Source organism: Rutilus rutilus, assembly GCF_951802725.1.
Source record: "Rutilus rutilus genome assembly, chromosome: 8".
NCBI lineage: Eukaryota > Metazoa > Chordata > Actinopteri > Cypriniformes > Leuciscidae > Rutilus > Rutilus rutilus.
The window spans coordinates 23,092,707-23,113,246 of NC_140222.1; the positions used below are offsets into that span (position 1 = coordinate 23,092,707).

General features: G+C 35.2%; 1 protein-coding gene across 1 annotated transcript in view; it reads right to left on the bottom strand.

The window, feature by feature from the left end:
• adarb1a (adenosine deaminase RNA specific B1a) overlaps nt 1-18,841 on the bottom strand; it is a 31,788-nt gene extending 12,947 nt beyond the window's left edge. The window contains exons 1-3 of the mRNA XM_084416993.1: nt 18,631-18,841; nt 6,430-6,475; nt 1,756-1,782 (exon numbers count right to left, since the gene is read on the bottom strand). Of these exons, the coding sequence (XP_084273119.1) occupies nt 1,756-1,765 (10 nt within the window). The 5' untranslated portion in view covers nt 1,766-1,782; nt 6,430-6,475; nt 18,631-18,841. The remainder of the gene's footprint in view (nt 1-1,755; nt 1,783-6,429; nt 6,476-18,630) is intronic.
• Nucleotides 18,842-20,540: the final 1,699 nt, after the last annotated feature.

Here is a 20,540-nt window from a genome sequence, read left to right on the forward strand (position 1 = left end):
AACAACCCTGAGAAGCTCGATAAATCATGAAAGCTATTAAAGCGAGTGACATGTGCAGGCACTTCAACAGAAGCTTTTTAAAGCCGATATACCGACACTCAAGACATAAACACCATTTTATTTCCTGTCATCTCAAGTTTTCAATCTTTCCGAAATGTCCCATATGATGCCGGACTGAGCTGAGAAAATGTTTCAGGTGAACAAACACGAAATCAAAAGAGCTTCCTCTTAGGAAACATTATGCATGCAAGAACTGGAAAATAAGGTGTTGGTAGTTGTATAAAATCATATATTCTGAATGCGAAATCGGTCCACATTGCACTCTGAGATAAGTGCACCTGCTCGTTGATGGCGATCACCGATTGATGTTGACGACGGTAAAATGCCATAAAAGAAGGGTTAGCTGTGGCAAACCTCGTGGAAATGAAAGCCCGCGGAATAATAGGAAGCATTTCTCACAGTGTGACGCCTGGCACATTAGTGGTGTCGCTGAATTAGCCGACATCACTCACCATTCAACATCTGTTTTTAATCTTATAATTATCGTCTCTTTTACCGCCATTTTTCTTCTCGCTTTCAGTCAAATTGGAGTCAAACTGTATGCAGTGATCTTTAAACTTGCTTGTGACTCTGAAACTGAACTTTCCACTTGAACTTGTAAACTTCATCACTCTTAAAGTTGAAAAAACAACACTTGGCTCTCTTAACGGAGCGTTTAAGATATCAGCTATTAGCGACAGGCATTACTGAGTTGAAATGGCATCGCAGACACTTTTAGCATGTTGGAAACTGCATTTGGTGCTTTAAAACAGCACGGGACGTTGCATTAAATGCCACTTGTTCAGCACCATGGAGAGCTGCGAGCTAAGAAAGATGAATTCAGTACCACGGAGAGCAGCCAGCTTTAAATGCACAGCGGGTCTTTCTGAGTGAAGGGTAGACGTACGATCATAAGACGCAGCCTGAACGCGAGCAATACCTCAGCTCTACGACCCTCCAGCTCATAAGGAAACACTATGGGAGTGAGAGAGACCAAAGGGAGAGCTGAAGAAATGCAGATAGGGATAGAAAGAGAGATCTGGACAGAGAAAGGTGTGCGTGTTGGGAGTGTGAACAGACTTTCACTCTGTTCCTGTGCAGATAGAGAAAGACACTTGGCCTGATTCTCTCCAAGTGTCAGCAAAAGTAAAGAAACAAACTTTCAGAGTCAGCCTATAAGGTATTACGGTCCACAACTAATATGATTAGTCTTGGATTAAAGGTAAAGCCAAGCATCACAAAACAGAAATGCTAACTCCTTCAAACCAGTTGTCCATTATTCTGCACCAAACATTGCTTTGTTTTGGCTCAACCAATGGTGTGAGTTTGGGGTGTGGCTATCTGTTTGGCTGACCAATGGCAGAGAGGTACAATGTTAAGTAAACCTGTTTGAAAAAATCATGGGTTTTCCGTTTGGTGACACTAGTGAGGCAGAAATTACATAGGGTGAAAAACGTTTCCTTGAGTGGAAACTTGAATTCAACCCTACAAGTTATTTTACGATTTCCTAGGTCACTGAAAAAAAACTGAACATATGCTTTGAAGTCTCAGAAAGCGGTCTTTAGAAATGTGTTGTGTTTAAAGTGCTGCTTTATGGCCTGAGCTTCTTTAAACAATAAAGTGCATCAAATTGAACATGCAATATTTGACAGATTAATTTAAAAATACAAGAAAATGTTACATATATTTTTAATAGACACTCTATATTTTCCCTACCATCATTCATTGTCTTGCTGATGATCCCTGTGGAAGCAAAAATAATTATATTAGTGACAGATCAACATTCAATTTAAATTTCATAATATGAGTTATTACTACATAATACATAATATATTCACAAATTAAAACATTTTTATATATATATATATATATATATAAAATTCAACAACATTACTGATAAAGCAGCAAAAAATGATGCATCCAATATAATGTCATTGCTCAGCTTTGCGAATGTGTCACAGCCTCTTTAAACTTGGAGTTTACAATGATAACTGCAAGTCATCAAATAAAGCTTGCCATCTTTTAGACAATTAGCATCTGCCAGTATTGCCATGTCTTCACCACATGACCTGTAAAATTTTTATGACAGCATTCGTTTAGTGCCGACTCCATAGGGACTCAGCGGGCAGCAGCAGGGCTGTGTGTCAATTCGTAAAGCTAATCAAGCGATTTCATCATTTAACGCACATGTACTGAGACATACACGCCAACAATGAGATAGAAAGAGAGCTAGGAAAATGGAGTCAGACATACTGAGACAATGGTGTGAGTTTGGGGTGGCAGTTGCATTTTTCTGAGTTTACAATGTATAATATCTAATAAAATTCACTGTTACATTCACCCAAAAAAGGGAAAAAAAAGGGAAAAAAATGATTTCAGTCACCCTCATGTCATTACTTTTTTATGTCGAACACAAAAGAAAACATTCAGATTTTTATTTATTTTTCTCCATACAAGTCAATGGGGTCCAATGTGATGTTGTTTTGGACCCCATTGACTTCCATTATATGGACAAAAACAGTTGAAGCATTGTTCAAAATATACAATATATATTTTGTATAGTTTGAAAATATACAAAAGTCATCCCGGTTTGGAATGCCATGTGGGCGATTATACAACATAACTTTTTTATGTTTGGGTAAACTAGGAGCAAACCTCTAAAAAATAAAAAAGTGAAAAGCTACCATTATCCTCAATGCATGAAGGAGTGTCTAAAGGAGCAAACACAGGTTGCCACTGATGTTACAGATGAGAACAGGTGGGATAGATAACACACTTTATCAGCAAAGCTCCAGAACAGACCACATGCCACGGAGACGGATTTATCGCAAAGTCCATCAGAAGAGAAAAGGGGGAGAGAGGGTGAAAGTGAGAGGAGGAGACAGGTGGACTGGACACGGTCTCGGTTTCGGCTGGTCAAACCTGAACCGCTTGAGCTAATGTTGAATTTATTCCCCCCTCCAGTAGATTAAACTCACAGTCCGTCCCCCAGGACTTCACTCCACTACACTTGGTCTAGAGAAAATGGGTTTTTTTATCTCCATGTTTGAGCATGAGAGACGATGGCACAGGGTGTAGAAACGCATAAGTAACCATGTTTATCTAATTTGCTGTGCCCCATTTCTGTTAAAAATTTAATATTTTCAACCAGGCATCCAAAAGCGAATAACTTCCCGTGTGTGTGTGTGTATTTTCACCCAGCCGATGGCAGAATGTCTGCAATCCTTGCTTTAGGATTAGGATAGAGAGCAGTCAACCGATTGTCAAAAAAAAGAAAGATTGTAAGCAGTATTTTCCAAAGAAATCAAGAACTACTTCTTCAAAACCATTTCAGTAAAAATTATAATTCGCCAAAATAAATAATAAAGTAATACAAATAAATAAGTAATTATATTAAATCTTATAAAAAAAATATATATATATATATATATATATATATATATATATATATATATATATATATATATGTATATCATTTTTTTGTTGCTGCTAACGTTTTTGAATTTCTTTATACAATAAATGTGAACGGGTCAATTCGTTTAGTAAAACTCATCATTACACTTTATCCATTCAATTTGCCTTTAGAACCGGAAGACTTCAAACCTGCAAAATTACTGCAAAATGTGACATTCCCATAATCTGAAAAAAGGGTTCTGAGGGTTATAAATGACCATTTCCACATTCTTTCTCCCTCAAAACGACTAAAAGAATCATCGTTAAGGTATCTAAATCGTTCAAACGAATCAAAACATGCCATTACTTGTGATTCCCATCCCTGCTTAATATCATTTCAGCTGCGAAATCAATTGCTTAACCACCAAAGAAGTCATTGCCGTTGTAAAGGGGAACAAAGGCAAGATCATATCAAAAGGCAAAGTTAGTTTTATACTTAAACATCTGCTTATTAATATCTCAGGAAGGACGTCGGTCCATCAAAGCATCACATATCTGCGGAAGTGAATTAAAAGGTTATCTTTTATCTTAATTCTAACTCAATTGCTCATCTTTGGACTCGCGGCTGCACTGGACTGGATTGGCGGCGTAACCATGGTGAGAGATTAGCAGCGTGAAGTGGCCGTTCTAATGAGACGGATTAAACTTCACACATGAGGAGATGTCTGAATTGAACCTGCTATCTTCCGCCTTCAGCACCGACACGACAGTCTCAAGAAGAGGGAGAGAGAGAGAGAGAGAGAGAGAAACAGTACATGAGCTTTTACCAACCTCGTCTAAGGGCAAGACGCAGGGGAAAAATACGGATGACGGCTAAAACACACCAGGTAGAAATCATGCAAGTACTAGTCTGAGACTTGATATTGTAACTAACAGCTATTTGAACTTCTTCAAGCACCTTTTGTCCAATGAATTTCCATGGCTTTCCCATTAGTACATTACTGAATTTTTAAAAAGTCATTTTACGCGCACCAAAATAAAAATAGCGGATTAAATGTTTAAATGTAAACATTTTATAAAATTTATAAAAATTATTTATTAAAAATGTACATTTCAGTGGCTTGAATATTAATCTAAATTTAATATAAAATTCATTGATTTAAAAAAAAAATGTCATGGCAGTTGGAATCACATTTAACTTTTATTTGCGTTATTGATGCGATAAAAATGTACTGAAAATAATAAACAACAATTTGTGGTACAAACAGAAATCAAGTATACTCAACTCAAAATAAATATGTTCGCTGCACAACAACTTTTTATTATCATTATTTACTATTTAGAATTATATTATTTTTCCAGCCTCGCAAATCACAATTTTAAACATTTAAAAAATGATTTAAAAACTTTCCTTGACCCTGAACCTTGTTCAACTACATATCGACATTGTTAACAAATCGCAAATAAAAGCGCCGCAAACAATACTAATGGACAGTTTCCGCAAACAAAAATCTACACATCACAACATAAATAGTAATTTAAAGGATTATTTATATGTAGTTGAAACAAATACATCTAACAAAACAAAATGTTTACAGTAAACATTTACGAATGTTTACATTTCAGAACTTAGATCCTGAGCGGCTCAAAGTGATTTAGCCTTTATGTGGAAAAACAAACAGTTTACCTTTGCGTTCGGATCGTTTTTTGCGTCTTCTCTTGAACCTCCTGCGAACGAGGCAGTAATACGCGCCCATGCTTTGAGAGCAGCTCTGACACTGAGCCATAGGGAATCACAGGATCTCTGTCTCTCTGGAGTGAGGGGTGAGACGGAGGGAACGAGAGGGAGGAGGAGAGCAGGAGTGATGCTCTGCGGAGAGGGAGGGCTGACGGGACTGTTATAGGGCTGATGGTGGGATGTACCTGCTGTGAACTCTACTAGTCACTCCCTCATGTCACTGTCAGTTCAGCATTCAGCTTTTTTCCTTATTCAGAAGCTTACAGAACACCATTTACCTTCAACAGAAGTACCTACGATTTTTATTATTAATAGTCATATTTTTCAATAAGGATTTTTTTTTTAAAGTATGATTCATTTTTAAAAGAAATATATTTAGATTACATTTTACTCAAATTTAAATAATTATAATAATTTATTTATTATTTACATTTAATGTTAATTAAGATGGTTTATTATAATAACATATAATAATATTTTATTAAATATTGTATTGATTAATTTTATTATACAATTAATGGAAAATAGTATTGAATTTATTTGTCATTAAATAAAATAAAACAATGTGTTCTTTTTTTAGACCATTATTTAATAAATCTTCACCAAGCTGGGGTGATTATAAAAAATAAATAATACAATTTAAAATGACATTTTTCATTAAAATTAAATAAATGTAAATTAAATATACTTTTTACATAAATAAATAATAATAATACATGTATTTATTTATTTATTAATTAATTAATTAATTTTAAATACATGGAAAAGTTATTGTATTTTATCAATTTCATTAAAATTAATGAAAAAATATAATTTTTCTTTGTAACCATGAATGGTCTTTTTAAAGTTTCTTTGATATTAATTTGGATTTGTGTGTAAAAAAAAATCCCTAAAGAACTCAGAAAAGCGGTCTTATACTAAATGCTGAAGGTTCTTGCAAATACAGTCAAATAATTCAGTCTCTGATGTGTATATGTACACAAAGAGCAGGAAAAACTCGATACACATTTTAAGGCAGAACGAGGTGATGGTAAAAGGTGATGTTGGAATACCTACAAACTCAGTGCGATTAGCAACCCTCTGCCTCCCTCTGGTGGACATTCACTAAAACGCGCCACAGTTGATAACTGACATGAATCCACAAACAGGATTACCTCCACTCAACTCACCAACAAATGCAAAGTATAGAAACCAGGTAATCAGAGCAGCAGATCACTGTATATTTTGCATATGAAGTTGTATAAACACATGAAACCCACCTGTACGTTTGCCCTCCTTTTCTGTACAAGCCTTACAGTGTTAAACCTGTAACAAAAGCACAAAGGTATCAGCATTTTGACGGTACAGCATTTTGATCATTACAGTTGATGGTAGCCATTGACTTCCATATTAGAAAAAAATAATACTATGGAAGTCAATGGCTACCGTCAACTGTCTGGTTACTGACATTCTTCAAAATATCTTCTTTTGTGTTCAACAGAAGAAAGAAACTCATACAGGTTTTGAACAACTTGTGATGACAGAACTTTCATTTTTGGACAAACTATCACTTTAAGACGTGGTTTGAACGTGTTGAAATCTTAAACGCAGTAGCTAAATGCTGCCAGAAGACGGCGCTGTAACCTCAGTGTAAACACGGTGAACTTCTTGTGTCCTCAAACTGATGTCTAATCAATTTGAACATTTAGAGAGCTGTGACGCACACTTTTTAAGGAAAAAGACACAAATAAACAGATACACCCAAAGAAAACAAAATATCATCACAAACATTGTGTCGCTCTTTGTATTCTGAAGGACAAAATCTAACAGATGTGTCAAATCCAAAAGTGTTGCCGAACTCTCTTTCCTTTTGTCGCGTTGGTCATGCTGTGAAGCTCCGCCCACCCAAATCTAATTGTGTCACCCAGCACTTTTGCTTTTAATGTGGACAAATATGTCACACTTAAAGGGATAGTTCACCCAAAAATGAAAATTCTGTCATTAATTCCTCACCCTCATGTTGTCCCAAACTTTCGTTAATCTTCGGAACACAAATGAAGATATTTTTGATGAAATTGCAGAGCTTTCTGCCCCTCCATTGACAGCTACGCAACTACCACTTTGATGCTTCAAAAAGTTCATAAGATTAGTGACGTGAAGTCCAAGTAGGCCTATGTTTTTTTGGGCGTCGGGCCGTCGGTGAAAGAGGGAACTCTGATTGGCTGTTCAGCTCAGTGCACGAGAATAATAGCAAAACAGCGAGCAAAGAAGTCAAAACGGTACAGATTGAAGGCTGTTCTAATGTTACGTCATCTTACCTGAGTGTTCCTTGGTGAATATTTCAATATTAACATGAGCGGAGTGGAATAAAGAGAGTGTTTAGCAGGATTGACATTCAAAACGTTAAGCACGCACTGCTTTGTTTACAGTTTGTGAATCAGCAACCTGTTTCCATTTTTGAATGACGAATATAGACGAATATATCTGCAGAAATGGACAGTTGTATCATTTACACTCTAGCTAGCTGACAGTCGGCTGTAGTTCTCTCGGTGTGTTCAAGTGCAGCTTTTTTCCCCTGACGCAAGCGACGTGAGGCGACAACACAGTCGGCTTTCATCAGCACTAGTTCTTTGGCGTTGGTTTGGTGTGTCCCTACCTTTAGGAGTAGCGAGTAATGAACACACACTGCAAACCATGTATAAGCATGGGGACTGATTAGGGTTTAGGGCCTTGCTCAAGTCATTTCCTGCCAGTATTGAGAATTGAACCCGCAACTCGCAACCCAGACTGGGTTACCATTCTGACTCTCTAACCATTAGGCCACAACTGCCCCACTATAGAGATAAAGAGATACTGCCCCACTAAAGAGATCGTAAAACTAATACACATGAATTGAGCGGTTTAGTCCAAATTTTCTGAAGTGACTCAGTCACTTAATATGATGAACTGATTGAATTTAGGCTTTTATTCACATTTAAACATTGATCAACGAACACAAACAGAAGCTCAACCGAAACTGCTGGTGAGTGTAATGGATGTAGGCCAGTAAGAGCTGAGCGTGTTAACCTCACTCCACTGGCTTCGAGGGGCGCTCTAGTGGTTGCAATCTTTAGCGTCCTTGGTTTGAATCCCAAGTAGGACCAGTTACATGGGAACAAACCAAACTGGTTCTTGCTGAAGCACAAACGTGCTGCGTAACACGAGAATGAACCAAACTGGTTCTTGCTGAAGCTCAAACATGCTGCGTAACACAAGAATGAATCTCAGTGGTTCTTGCTGAAGCTCAAATGTGGTGTGTAACTCGAGAATGAACCTCATTGGTTCTTGCTGAAGCTCAAACATGCTGCGTAACACAAGAATGAACCTCATTGGTTCTTGCTGAAGCTCAAACGTGCTGCGTAACACAAGAATGAACCTCATTGGTTCTTACAGAAGCACAAAAGTGCTGCGTAACTCGAGAATGAACCTCATTGGTTCTTGCTGAAGCTCAAACGTGCTGCGTAACACAAGAATGAACCTCACTGGTTCTTGCTGAAGCTCAAACATACTGAGTAACACGAGAATGAACCTCATTGGTTCTTGCTGAAGCTCAAACATACTGAGTAACACGAGAATGAACCTCATTGGTTCTTGCTGAAGCTCAAACATACTGAGTAACACGAGAATGAACCTCACTGGTTCTGAGTAATTAATGACAGAATTTTGAACCATCCCTTTAAGTTATTAAACTTAAATTTAACGCTAATTTACCTTCAAAAATGTATAGATTTAATTGTCAAGTTATTTTAAATGTATATCAGCATCAACTATATAGGTGAAAAAAAAAAGTTTGTAAAAGAAGAATTGTAGGCCTAATTTGAGAAATTTGGGTTTGGGTTCATCGTGACATGAGTTAGATCAGAGGAGAAGAAACCCTCAAAAGACTTTCAGTTATGATTGGCTGTCATGACCTTGCGTAAGCGTGTTAGGTCTAAAATAAGAGACATCCAGTTTCACATCATGTACTGGATGTTAGTATGTGCATTTTGTGTTGTGCTTCACTGTGCTGAAAGGGAACAGGAAGTCCTAGAACCGTCTCTTTCATTCAGACTAGAGGATCTGTATATGGACCAGACGTTAAACGATAGCTGAAGCAATACTGACGTAGAAAAAAAAAGACAAATGAGTTACTAAAACTAATAAGACAAAAGTTGTGATCGCTTACAGCTGAAAAAAATCTGATTGAACAACACAGGAAGTGCTACCAAACATATTTGATATATTCTTAAAGAAAGAGTTTCTCACTGACCTCTGAGACACGGTAAAAACTCACACACAATAAAACACCACCTACTGCGATAAGAGCCCACATATGTGCACCAAAAAAACAAAAAAAACATGAGCTAGAACAAGTACTGACAGGACATTTTCTTTACAAACTATGCAGGAAACAAATGTTTGCCTAATTGAATTATGTTGTTATTTTGAAACATAGCTCTCATGTGTGGTTACATACAAGGAAAAAAAACAATTATTTAATATTTAGAACCATTCATAAATAGATGCCGGTCTCTTACTTAACAATAATAAAATTAAATTTAGATTTAAAAAATAAATAAAACCATTTAAATAAAAATATTACAACAACAACAAATGAAAATAAAATAATTTGAATAAAAAATATTACAATAATAATAATAATACAAAAAAAATAAATAATACTAATTTAAATAAAGTATTAAAAATAAAATACAAGTAAAAAAAACAAACAATTAAAAAAAAAAAAGTCAATTAAATTAAGTAAAAATTAAATAAATAGCTGCAAGTTTCAATTGTAGGAAAATATATTAGCTCATATACGGTATACAAAATGATTTGACAAATCAAACTATTTTTGATTCTTAACATGTTTAACCCCCATTTCACCTACACAACGTAGGTCGGATATCTGTGAAATTCCTCGCAGACATTACCATTTAACTGGGGAAAATGGTGATTGAATGTTACATACATTAAATGAAACCACCATGACACCGAAACTCTCACACACACACACACACACACACACACACACACACACAAACTGCAGGGCCAGGCTGAAATATTAGAGGATCACATTAGACCCTTAGCATTTATTCCTAACATAACGGTCCCTTCGTTAACTCATTTAACATTTAAGACTAGACCTTCAGTCTGAATCATTTAGACTCAATTTGGATACATTTAGCATTTAAGTGCTTCTTAACCCCCGCAAATACCTAGAGAATTGGCTCCGTATAGGAAAATGTCAGTAACTCCCTATTCTTTGGAAATATACTGATTAGTTTACAACAAGAAAACAAAACACTAAAATGAGTTTTCTTTTGCAAGCCCTCGGGAGGAACCATTCCCAGCAAACACCATTTACGACACCGCACGACAAACATGCAAATAAAGTTTTTTTAAAGCGACTCCCCGTCTAATCTCCTCCGGTTGTGTACGGCCTCCTTTTGCTTAATATTCACAATTAAAGCTAAAAATAGATGCAGCGGTATCTGCAGTTCAACTGCGGCCGCAATTTCACTGCGCAAAACACACACAGTCCCATTTATGAGACAAATACAAGCTGCTAAAAACAAGCTGTTTTTGTATCCAAATAAAAATTTAACATCAGGAGGCACGTCAAATGAAACCACAGGGCAGACTGTGAAAACATATTATTGGAAAATTAAATATTAGCAGTTGAATGTGCAAATCAGTGTATCTGTTATAGTAGGATAATATGGATATAATTCATAAAGTAGCTTTCCTCCTGAAGAGAAAAATTACTTGCTTCAGTCTCCAAGGCCAAAATATCTAATGATGCTCCAAAGAACACTTAAATACATTAATATTGTGGAAATGAACATTTCAGTTTCTGCTGATAATGTGTCTCATGTAAACATCACTTAAATTCATCCAGTCAGGGTCAGGTAAACCCAATCCAGTCTTAATTAAACAGAGCTTCCTTAAGACTAATTATTCGAATAGTCGTGCAGGCAAAAAAAACAGGCAAAACTAGCTTGAAAATGACCGCAAAAAAATGGTTTGACCTGCTCTGAGGATATCAAATTAAAATGTTCCTGTTGAATACGTTCACAGAGTCCCAACGCCTCTAATTGGGCTCATATCTGCCAGGGTACGAACTAATATTTCGCTGTGTCAGCTGCAAACGAGTGTTATTCGTCAGAGGACAATTTGCAAAGAAATGCACAATATATTAATTCAAGGTGAAAATGATATTAAAGGTAGGGCAGGCAATGTTTTTCATAAACACTTTGTTATACTGGTTAAAACGGTTAAAACTCTCTTCAAATCCTGATACTAATCAATAATAGAAGTGGTCTATATGTAAAAAAAATTACATATATCTTCTATGGAAGTCTCGGGACCAAATAAATGTTTGTCCAATCATTGCATTCGGACCGAATGCAATGATAGGATTGTCTTACCTGCCTGTCAACATAATGTATTTCCATACCCACCCGCCGAAAACAAACTTCAGCCACTTTTTACGGTTCTTCCTGAACCAAAACAACGAGCTTATGCTGTGCTCACGTTCACGTTCAAGAAACTTTGCTGCCATACCATGAGTCCAGCAGGCGTAATGATATGACGCAGCGCCTGAAAATAGGTCTAATAGGTTAGACAAACTTAGTCCCGGTCACGTTGGAAGTTACCGAGCTGGGGACTATTTTCAGGCGCTGCGTCATATCATTACGCCTGCTGGACTCATGGTATGGCAGCAAAGTTTCTTGAGTATTACGCAGGAATGAGAGTATAGTTCTTAGCCATATCAGCCTAGAAAATCGCAACTTTACATTTTCCGTCGGTCTTAGTACACGATGTAACTACAGAAGAGTCAAGTTTTAAATAGGAAAAATATCGAAACTCTTTGGTCATTTTTTTGAGAGAGATGCTAATGGTCTTGTCCGATTCAATGATCTATGCTAAGCTATGCTAAAAGTGGTACCGCCAGACCCGGAGATCGGCTGAATGGATTCGAAAACGGTAAAACTCAACTGTTTAACTCTGGGGGAGTTGTAAAATGAGCCTATTTCCAAAAAAAAAGTGGAGTATCCCTTTAACTTCCACAGCAAAATTATCTATTCATCTTTATTCAAGTGTGCTATTAGTATACTTCTTTTAAACTAAAAAATAAGAAAGTATACTTTCAGTCTACTTTTTATGTACTTCTCAGAAATATACTTCAAATTCCACTTAAGTATACTTGACTTATACTGACAGAAAAATCTAAGTATATTTGGCCTACTTGTTGATCGGGATATACTTAAAAGTATAATTAAGTATTCTAAGTATTTTTGGCTAGTACTTGTGTTTACTATTTTGATTGAGTAGCTTATTAAATACTTTTTTAAAAACATAATATTACACACTGTCTTATAAACTAACATGTTCCAGTTTATATAGTAACAAGCTTTCTGGTGGAATAGAGTAAATAAAATAAGCATGGAACTGAACCTGATCTTGCACACAGCGATAATAATTCCCTTACGAAAAATAAGTTTATTCAAGTGTTCTATTACTATACTTCTTTTCAACTAAAAAGAAGAAAGCATACTTTCAGTCTACATTTTCTATACTTCTCAAAAAAATACTTTATGTACTTCTCAGAAATATACTTAATTACACTTAAGTGTACTTGACTTATACTGAGAGAAGAGTCCAAGTATATTTGGCCTGTAGTTGTACTCAATCTTTTGATCGAGATATACTTAAAAATATAATTAAGTATTCAAAGTATACTTGGCTTGTAGTTGTGTTAACTCTTTTGATCGAGTAGCCTATTAAATATACTTTTTTCATACAGTCTTATGAAACTTACATTGTTTGAAAATATTGATATAAAACAGATATGTTTCTAATTCTGTTGGACTCGACCTCCATCTGTGTTTTGATCACGTTTCTGAATCTGATCAAGGCGTAGTCTTTGACAAAATTTTTATTTTCTCAACTATTTTGTTTAAAATGTTGCCTTTCTTTATGAAACTTACCAACATTCAAGTGTTGATAAAAAAGGATGCATGAAGCTAATAATTTTGTTTAAAAATTAAAGTACAGTTAAAGCTATTTTTCAAGTATAAAAAATAACATTTGAACATAGTAGTTTAGGCCTACTGCAAGTGCAAAAATTATATATAAATAGTAAACTATAAGTATAATGTTAAGTTCACTTAAAGAAAACTTGTAGTATAAAACTACTAAACTAGTAGTTTACTGAGAGTACACTAAAAGATAGAGCTGGGCGATTTAAAACGTGAGATTGTCGGACGTATCGCCAGCGATTATTAATGCGATATGGCTCAGCTTGTCAGTTAATAACGGCTCTTCGTAGTAAATGCCGCTCCATCTGAAAGCAGGTGATGGCAATTTACTACTAATCAAGGAACCGGCTTTACTGACGAGATGCGCATAACAATCTCACGATTTAAATCGCCCAGCCCTACTAAAATGGCAAAAATAATACATAAATAGTAAACTATAAGTATGATGTTGTATAAACTAGTAGTTTACTGGGAGTATACTTCAAAGTTGCTACAAGTATTAAAATAGTAAACTACTAGTATACTCATAAGTTCACTTGCAGTACAAATGAGAAACGTAATTATGAACTAGTTGTGCACTTAAAGTTTACTACTGTTACACTTATAGTACACTTAAACATATACTTTTATATACTAAAAGTGGGCCAATTTAGTCCCAAGCGGTATTAAAATAGTACACTTACAAGTTTACTACTAGAACATATTGACATTAGTATACTTCATAATGTATACTTAAAAACATACTTGAACATTACTTAAGTATACTTCATAAAATGAACTTGATACTTCTTTTTCGTAAGCGTTACCCTTTCTGTTGTCCACTTTCTGGCGGTTTACACTAATGCATCCTTTGCAGCAACGCAGAATTCAGACACAATGAAGAGTTCATAGAACTAGACCTAGAAAGAAGCATTTCCAATTTTCTGTCCTACTTAAAGTCCCACATTGTAAATCAAACTAGACAGTCAAATCTTCAGTAATCCGTCTTTACTCAACCCTGCTCCAAAACCTCATTCAGTTGCAGGCAATAACACTGCACAGATGGGACCGCCTGACAGAAGATCATTAAAAGCGATGGATTAAATCTTTTTTCCTCTTGTAATGCACTCAATAAAGATCAATACTTAAATGGAAACAGTTTTATGCTTGAACAATGAAACCACAACTAATGTTTTTTATAATTCAACTCACAGACTAGAGAAAACGATTTAAAAAAAATATATTTGTACAACTTCTGGATTGCACTGCAGTAATAACCAAGGATAGCTATCCATTAGCGTTAGCATTAGCATTCTCAATGATTTTATGAAATGAAACCCTAATGAAAATGAACCATGGTTTAACTATGATTTAGCAATACAACCATAGTAACTAAAAATTAACCATGGTATTACTACAGTAGCCATGGATTAACTATGATTTTAGCAGTAAAACCATAATAAATACAAAATTAAATATGGTTTTACTATTGTGTGTTTACTACTGACTCATTTACACTGAGGGAGAAATAATTAAGCATGATTTTATAAAGAAAACATTTAGTTTTCAAAATTCCAAAACAACAAGGATTTACAGTCGCTCAAAACTTGAAATCTGCCATGTAAAGTTCGACCTATTTGGTCCAAGATACCTCGACTAACGTACGTTATTGGTGTACTTGAGGGAACAAAATACTGACCCTTTAAAGAAAAAGTGCACTGAGGCCTCTCATGCAACCCATGAGCCAAAACTGATGAATCATGCTTCGTGACCTGATGATTCAGCTAGAGACGCTTGATGTGTCTTTGCTAACAGCTGGCTCGTGACTGCACAAAAAGAGATAGGGTACAAATGCATCTCATCATGACGGGAAGAGCCACTTCACCACAAAGACTCCGCTAAACGCCCACCTGCTGCATATTTTGGCTTATTAATTAGCTTCAGTTTATTAACCAAAGGGTCACGGTTTGGCATGATAACATGGCCGATCGAATTAGCTGCTGGAACTACACCACGTTTCGCACCTTTTAAGGTGGAAAATATTAACTGGAGACCTGGAGGGCTTCTGGTTTTGACCTACGACTATATTCTCCACACACTGAATGGAAATGTATCCCACAATGCAATGTGCTTAATCATCTACACTGTAAAAAAATACGATCAATAAGTCATGGCAACATGTTTTTCAAAATAAAAATGGACAATTCCTTTTTTTATATGGAATATTGACGTATTTGTTATTATAAAAACGAGATCGCAGCAATACCAGACAACAATCCAATGGCCCAATCAATTCCCAACGGACAAAATCAAGTCCCGCCCTACATTTCACTTGGATATACGTCACAATAGGGAAGAAATTAGACTATCGCAACTTCTGTTTTATGCCGACTTTAACCTGGATGAAATGTCTATTCACTCTCGAGATAACCGGTTAGCACTTGTTGAACTAAATGTGCAACAAAGTAGGGTAGTATAGCACAGTTTGAAAAGTTTGTATATTGCATACTGTTTTTAAAATGGAAAAGAATGCAGTATAAACTATAGCTACTGCGTGCGCAATATGCAGTAATCCATTTCTGAAATCTGATTCACAGGGATTCATTCGTCACACTGGAAATAAGGTCAAGTCGGACACATTGCATTCTGGGTTATAGGCTAGTATCCAACGCAGCACACTCTGCTTGTCTGGTGCATTTGCCAAAACGCAGTATGCCAACTATGTATTCTAGACAACCGAAAAATGTTCATATTGTGCATACTATTTCACATAAGTAATAGTTCAAGGTCCTAAACTCTGCAAAACTCTTTAGCAACTTTACTTTCAGAAAGGAATATTTGTATGATTTAGTGGAACAAACCTTGTGGCAAACCAAAAAGCAGTGTTTATTAATTTTTTTTATCAAATTAATCAAAAAATGGAATCCCCCAAAAATAAAAATAAACGACTGGGCTATGTAAATATGAGGTCAGTGTTGCCAACTATTTTCAATGGAAATGATCTAAAGCCTGCTCAAAAAGTCCCTAAATGTAGCAGTTTACATCCGTTTTCTCTCCTAATCTGCACTCACGTACTGTAATTTTAATATATAGCCGAATGTCCAATAAAGCTCTTCTCGTCTACATATTTTCTGTCAGACAACGGAACAGGTATAGACTAGTGACTGACTACATGTTAACCAGCAATCCAAAAAGTCGCTAGATTTGTCGCTAGTCACTTTTCTGAAGAAAAAAAAGTCACTACAGGGTTTCTGAAAAAAGTCGCCAATCGAGTGACAAAATCGCTAAATTTAGCAACACTGTATGAGGTAAAAACATCCACAAAGGTTTCATCAATAAGCTCAGGGTTAAGATTTCAGCATAAAGCACCGGCAAAAACATCAAATGCTACGATAATTGACAAAAAGGTGGAATCAAACAGGAAAGGCAAACCAACAAAAGACCAAAAAGTTATTTTCACAAATAAAAACATGCATTAACTGGAATAATGTTAGAATTATTGCAGATGTTAGAATATATATATATATATATTTTTTTTTTTTGTATTTACTACTATATTTAAGTATAATCTTCATAACCAATTTTAATTTAAAAATATGAATTTAATTAATCTGCTTCCAGAGTTTTGTGATAGTTGTGTGTACGTCTCTCGATTTTCCTGGATCTCAACATCACTGAGCAACTGTGCAGAAAAGCGCAAATGTGCAGAGCATGCTGGGAAACAAAAGAGCAGTGGGAAGATTCACTTCAGGACAAAACAAATGCATCACTAAACTATCAAAGACTAGAAGTACAAAATGTAAACTATTGATAGATTGTTAAATATGTTCAAATTATATTTATCAAACGTTTTATCAGTTCCACGTCTTTGCACACCATATTTCTTTACTTGCAGAATTCATACTCGCCCGGGCAAGAGCTTTAGATTGTTTTTCTTAAGACAAACTATGATTGGAATCCAAACAAGAGGAGCAAAGCAGCTTTGAGCATCAGTATAGAACAGCCACAGAGACTCAGTTAGATTACTATTTGTATTAATTGTTCACAATTTGTGTCCTGTAGTTAATGAGAACATTTTTGAATGTTTTATGACAACATGCCAATATATACATATATAGGACCGAATTTTTTAATCATTTCACATTTAAGAAGTCTTTTCTCTACATTACAACATTGCATATCTAATCAGCTCCTGATGAACACATTAATTACATTTGAATTTTCATTCAATGAGTCATTTAACCTTGTATTACTTCGGAACACTGTTAACACTGCCTTAAGTTTTTTAAGTACAATCAACTTGTAAAGCAATGTAAAAACATATGTAATAATTTATTGATCATATCATTTTTACAGTGAAGACTTTTGTCTTTCAAACACATTAAAATGTACAAATTTACGTCGATTTCATATTTACATGCAATGCAGGGATTCCCCAACTTTTTTGGCTACTGAACCTCTTTGCCCTAATATATTTACTTAAAGAAAGCCATTAGATTTGAAGTAAATAAGTTAGGTAAATAATACAATTAAGTCCATAATAATAATCAATAATAATACAATTAAGTTCACTGTTCTCTGATATCAGTTAATGGTCACATGACATGCAGGTTAAAAAAAAAAAGTGTACGTTTTTATTTTATGTACATTTTAATTGTACATTTTTATGACTTAATAGGTTGTCATTAAACACACGAAACCCACTGCAGTTCCATCATGAACCCCAGTCTGGGAAACCCTGAGGTAATGTAATATTTATTACACTTCATGTGTTGTTGATAACAAAGAATGGAATATATTTTCCTTCTCTTTGTATTTTTAGATCAGTATGGTAAGATGATAAACGAGTTAGCTCAAAAGTAATCTAAAAGTAATCTAAAAGTAGTCAGAATACATTACCTAAAACGAGAAATCTAGATTACATTACTAACCCCAATTTTTTTCCATGTGATTTTGGAAACAGTAACAGACTACAATTTGTAAGTAATCTACCCCACTCTCACACACACACACACACACACATATATATATATATATATATATATATATATATATATATATATATATATAATATATATATATATATATATGAAGAGGATGTGCATGACAATATATCAATATTTCTTTTCGTGACAAAAGCAGTTGGGACAGATGCTCAGTTCACTTGAGTGTCTAAAAACTCATCAGTCAGTGCATCTGTTTAGTAGTAAAAAAAAAAAAAAAAAAACGAGATCAACCAAATTCTAAGTCAAATCTGAAGCTCATGGATGCTGAACTGTAGATCACGGACCATTCACTGCATTACTCTCTTTATATGATAAGACTACAGGGATCTTTGAGCATTGGTAAAAACACAAAATAATGTACATTAAATGCATGCTTCTATAGGCCTTTTTTTTGTGTGTGTGCATGAATAGCCTAAATGTGAATATTACTCACAGCACGATGTTTGGTTGATATCCTAGAGATGAATCCCGATGAACAAAAAGCTTCCAATGAACATCACGTAATAAAAGGAATAAATAAATGCCGAATGCAATATGTTACAAAGCATGCGTGTAGCTCTTGTCGACACCCGTTGAATTATCGCACGCGGAGCATCACTGCATTTCACAACGCGAGTCATTTAATTATGCCTGTTTGCATCTGTGATACGAATAGAGTGATGATACGGAGTACTAGCCGATGCTGAACCCTGATTGGCCAAAGAGTGGGCGGGCTCTTTACTCACTGCCGTTTGATTGGTGTATCAGAGCTTGACAGGTAAAATTCTCGCGCTGATTGGTCAGAGAGGCAGTCGTATTGTTTAATTTATACGGAGAAACTTAAGAGCTGTAGAACTCCTACTTAACAGAAAAAAACATTAATATTATATGAGATTATATATGTATTAGGTGTATTATTTTGGGCTTTTATATAGGCTACATTACTATACACCATGATGGATATGTCATATTTAAAGATAGATAGATTATTCGACATGCTCAAAAGAATATTTTATCTTGACAGCTGTCTCCTCCCACAATATGTATCCTAATCATATCTTGGATTCTTTCTTCAAATGCTGCTTGATTATTTATGGTTCTTCTGAGCCACAGAAACATCCTAAAACAGTCTGTTAAACTGCCAAAAGCCCACACAATGAACCCTCTCCGCTTTTAAATCTCTTCGTGGGTGTTTTCTTTTGCATTATTTATATATAAATAAAATAAAAAATTTTTAAACATTTATTTCAATATGAAATTTTTATGTATAGACCTACACAGTGTTTTAGTTATTTACTGTATTTATTTGGCTGTTTATGCATAGATGCACAATTACTTTAATGACTTCATGCATACTTCTCTGTCTCTGTCTTTCTCTCTATTATATATTATGTAAAAATGCATATAAGAAGCCTGTAGTCACATGAGTGGGGATTCTGGGGTGGCGTCGCTTGTGGTTAAGAGCCCGACCTACTGAAGGATGAAGAGGAGAAGAGGAGGAATCACAGCACGGGCACGCGGGCAGCCTCCATACACTGACGCATATTACTTTATATAACTGCCAATTCGTTATTTCAGAAACACTCAAATACTTTAAGGCCAAATATCTCACTCCACACACATGCCATTAGCCTAATGATTGTCTATGTGGTGTTGATTTCACACTAAAACCATAATGAAAATGAAGCTTATTTTATGGGCCATTAAGACCGAAATTCTCATTACTGTAATAAAGCATTTGCCCCTCTATAAAATGAAATAAATAAATACAAATGTAGGAACAAATATATATTCTGCAATACTGCAAAACACACACACACAAAAGATAAAAAAAACAACAAAAAAAACATATAAAACAAAAACTAAAATTAGGAAAATATATATAATACGCGTTTTGTCACATCACAAAACATAACCAGATTAGATTAGTAACCAGATAGATAGATAGATAGATTTTATAATAAAAATATAATTCATAACGGGAGGAAAAAATGTATAATACATGCTTATAATACACGTGAACTTACTTGACAAAAATAAAAGGATTTAGGACAAAACAAGAACACATTTGTGTGGGTGAACAACATCTAATATCTATACCCACATTCCCATCAGGTTTCTCAGATTCTCTCTGGATGGACTAACAATCACATTAGTCCATCGCAAACATGAACCATTACATTCGTGTTCACTTATGCTGATGTTATTCGATAATGTTGCCCCGTTTATGAGAAACCCAGCATTCGACAGGGTCGTGAAGTGGATCTAGACGAGATCCAAGAAAAGATCCTCCTCAATATCAGACATCCAAGAGCCATGAAGCGATGAAGAGAAGTCAGGGTTCGGGTTCCCATGTCTCCTTTA